Source organism: Vollenhovia emeryi, unplaced genomic scaffold, assembly GCF_000949405.1.
Source record: "Vollenhovia emeryi isolate VEMERY1.0 unplaced genomic scaffold, V.emery_V1.0 DF939190.1, whole genome shotgun sequence".
Taxonomy (NCBI): Eukaryota; Metazoa; Arthropoda; class Insecta; order Hymenoptera; family Formicidae; genus Vollenhovia; species Vollenhovia emeryi.
The window spans coordinates 62257-65005 of NW_011967176.1; the positions used below are offsets into that span (position 1 = coordinate 62257).

The 2749-nt window shown below is 29.4% G+C and overlaps 2 protein-coding genes across 2 annotated transcripts; both read left to right on the plus strand.

The window, feature by feature from the left end:
* The first annotated feature begins 231 nt into the window (after positions 1–231).
* LOC105562374 lies at positions 232–1355 on the plus strand. The gene is made up of 3 exons (XM_012013167.1): positions 232–593; positions 722–993; positions 1190–1355. Exons 1-3 carry the CDS (start codon positions 324–326, stop codon positions 1353–1355), a joined length of 708 nt encoding a protein of 235 aa, XP_011868557.1. The 5' UTR covers positions 232–323.
* Positions 1348–2393, plus strand: LOC105562321. The gene is made up of 4 exons (XM_012013064.1): positions 1348–1669; positions 1805–1873; positions 1988–2077; positions 2171–2393. The coding sequence occupies exons 1-4, from the start codon at positions 1478–1480 to the stop codon at positions 2228–2230; spliced, it is 411 nt and encodes a 136-aa protein (XP_011868454.1). The 5' UTR covers positions 1348–1477; the 3' UTR covers positions 2231–2393.
* The last annotated feature ends 356 nt before the right edge of the window (positions 2394–2749 follow it).

The window sequence follows — 2749 nt, forward strand, 5'->3', positions numbered from 1 at the left end:
TACAGCACTGTATGAGAGAGAGAATAATGAAGAAATAAAAAAACAAAAATGTCAAAAACTATATTCATACTATGTGAACATGTCTATTACGTGTAAAAAGAAGTACTTTATCATCTGTCCTATTTCAACAGATCATGTCACATAAATTTCAGTTGATTGATTACTTAATATCCATAAGTGCTTTAATAGCAGTGACAAAGAACAACGAGGGGGCTTCATTTGCCTACATTCCCGAAGAACAACTACCATTATTTTTCGGTGCGTCTTTTGTAAGTATCAAGTCAGTAAAACAAGAGTAGTTTAAAGGAGCAATAGCGTGTGCAATGAGTCAAAGTATTTGGACAATTTTAATGCCGCTTCTAATAATCAGTTATGTTTTCGGCATAAGGGTCGCCACTTTACCTATAGGTTATGCAAGACTACGGTTTCGTTTCTTATATATGCTAATAGTTTGGGTGATTTATTATTTTCTCTCAATATCAGTATTAATACCTAATTTAATTAAATTTTATCCCACCGAGTTCTACTTTGGCTATGCGCTGGAAATGTTTGTAACATTGCTGTCAATCGTATTTGGGATATACTATAATGAGGTAAGAAGACATTATAACTAATTATTAATAATAAAAAGTTACGAGAACAGCAGAGCTACAACATTTAGTAAACTTTAAAGAAAAAAAATTTTTTTAATAGTAGTTACATGTCTACTTATATATTCCAGAAATTTCAAAGCTGTTTGAAAAAACTCGATATTGTCGACAAGACACTGTTTAAACTCGGAACAGTGACAGATTATGACAAGCTACACACGAAAACATTGTGGCTCATCTTAGGATGGTCCATAACAGTTATATTACTCAATTGCAGTTCAGCGTTATATATTGAGTCTGAATATGATTGTGGAATTGTAACAGCTATTCTTATTATCTTTTTATTAAATCATATTTTTCATATTGGTGTAATTAGTGATTTGATTATTGCAAGTGTCCTTGGGTGAGTATGTCTTTTTATATATACAAAGAGCTTATAAAATAGCCGTTTGTATAAATTATATGGCATAAATATTTTACGAAAGTTTTTTAAACACTTTAGAAAATGCTAATATAATATAGCTACAATTTACAAATACTAATATAAACAGTTACAATTTACAAATAACGATTTTGTTATTCAGCAACTTTTTTCACAGATACATAGGAGTAAAGTTTGATCAAGTCAATGAAGAACTTCAGGATTTAATAAAAAATAATACGTGTAGCATAAAACAGACTTCGGCAAATTCCATGATACATTCACATCAACGGAGATTTTTTAAAGTTCTAAACAGTAAATGCATCATATGGATAGTAATGTAAGAAAATTTTCGTAAATTGTATTTATTATAACAATTTCATGCTGTAAAATTCAACATTGCAGACATCTTCATTTAGAATTACATAAAATATCCCGAGAAATAAACTCAATATTTGGAACAGAAATGACTTTTAAAATGGCATATTCTTTTTGTTGGATAGTGATTGATTTACGAATAATGTTTTCCGCAATATTTATCGACAATTATGTAAACTCTAATAAAATAGTATGTATTGCCATATATTTAATTTGGTTTTCTCATAACGTTTGCAAATTTCTGCTGATTAATTATGTGTGCGAAATAGTCACCACTAAGGTATTTATTTTTAATTTAATTATAAAACACTTGAATTGAAAAACTATTTTTAAGACTGCGTTATTAAATATCCAATTTTCAATTAGTAAATTTAGATATGGCTTATATTTTATTTAATATATTCCAATTTTATAGGCACAAACCACACGAGATTTAATAAATAAATTATCATATTCCACTTGTGATGTTGAAGTTCGTGAAATCGTAAGTTTTAATATAAATTAATTGAACGTTAGAAGAAATACTAAATGACAAACATAAATAATCTAGATTAATATAAATAATTTACATTGAAAGTAATCCATTTGATTAACACAGATTTCACAATTTTCATTGCAAATGAATTATGTGCCACTTAGATTCTGTGGAATCGGATTTTTCCAATTTGGCTTCAAATTTCTTCATAAGGTATATTAAATTTATTATCTAACTGCATACTAAAAATATTAAAATGCGTAATAATTATTTAAATAAGAACTTATATACTGTCTTTATTTTTAGTTTGTCATGTCCATCGCAACCGTTTTAGTTATAGTACTACAAGCAAATACAAATAAGTAAACAAATTTATTATACTAGAATTTAACTTAGCATCGTAATATCTCCGCTTGTAAGACGTAGAAGAAAACATTTTCATTATACATATAATGAATTTCAATGTGAACTATATCGATTCAGCCTACTAAAACTTGATTATTTCAGCCTTTAGTAAGATCTAATAATCTAAGGGTCTCTCAACTTGTCTACTCGCGTAAACATACACAGTCAGTCTAGCGTGCGCGATCTACGCTGACACTTGATGTTAAACATGCGTTCATAAAATGTGTTATACAATATCTTTGGATATGATTGTATATTATTGTATTAAGACTATACAGGGTGAGTTATAACATTTGTCCACGAGCTCGTGAGAAGGTAGAACGGATCGAGATGAACAGAAAAGTCCTGAAACATTTTGTAATTTTCGCAATAGTTAACGAGAAAAAAAATTATCGAAAATCGTCGTCTTTGCCCTGCCCACTGTCCAATTCGAGCGCGTAGCGAGATGTGACCGCCCGGCGATCGATATTGCCTGGCGAG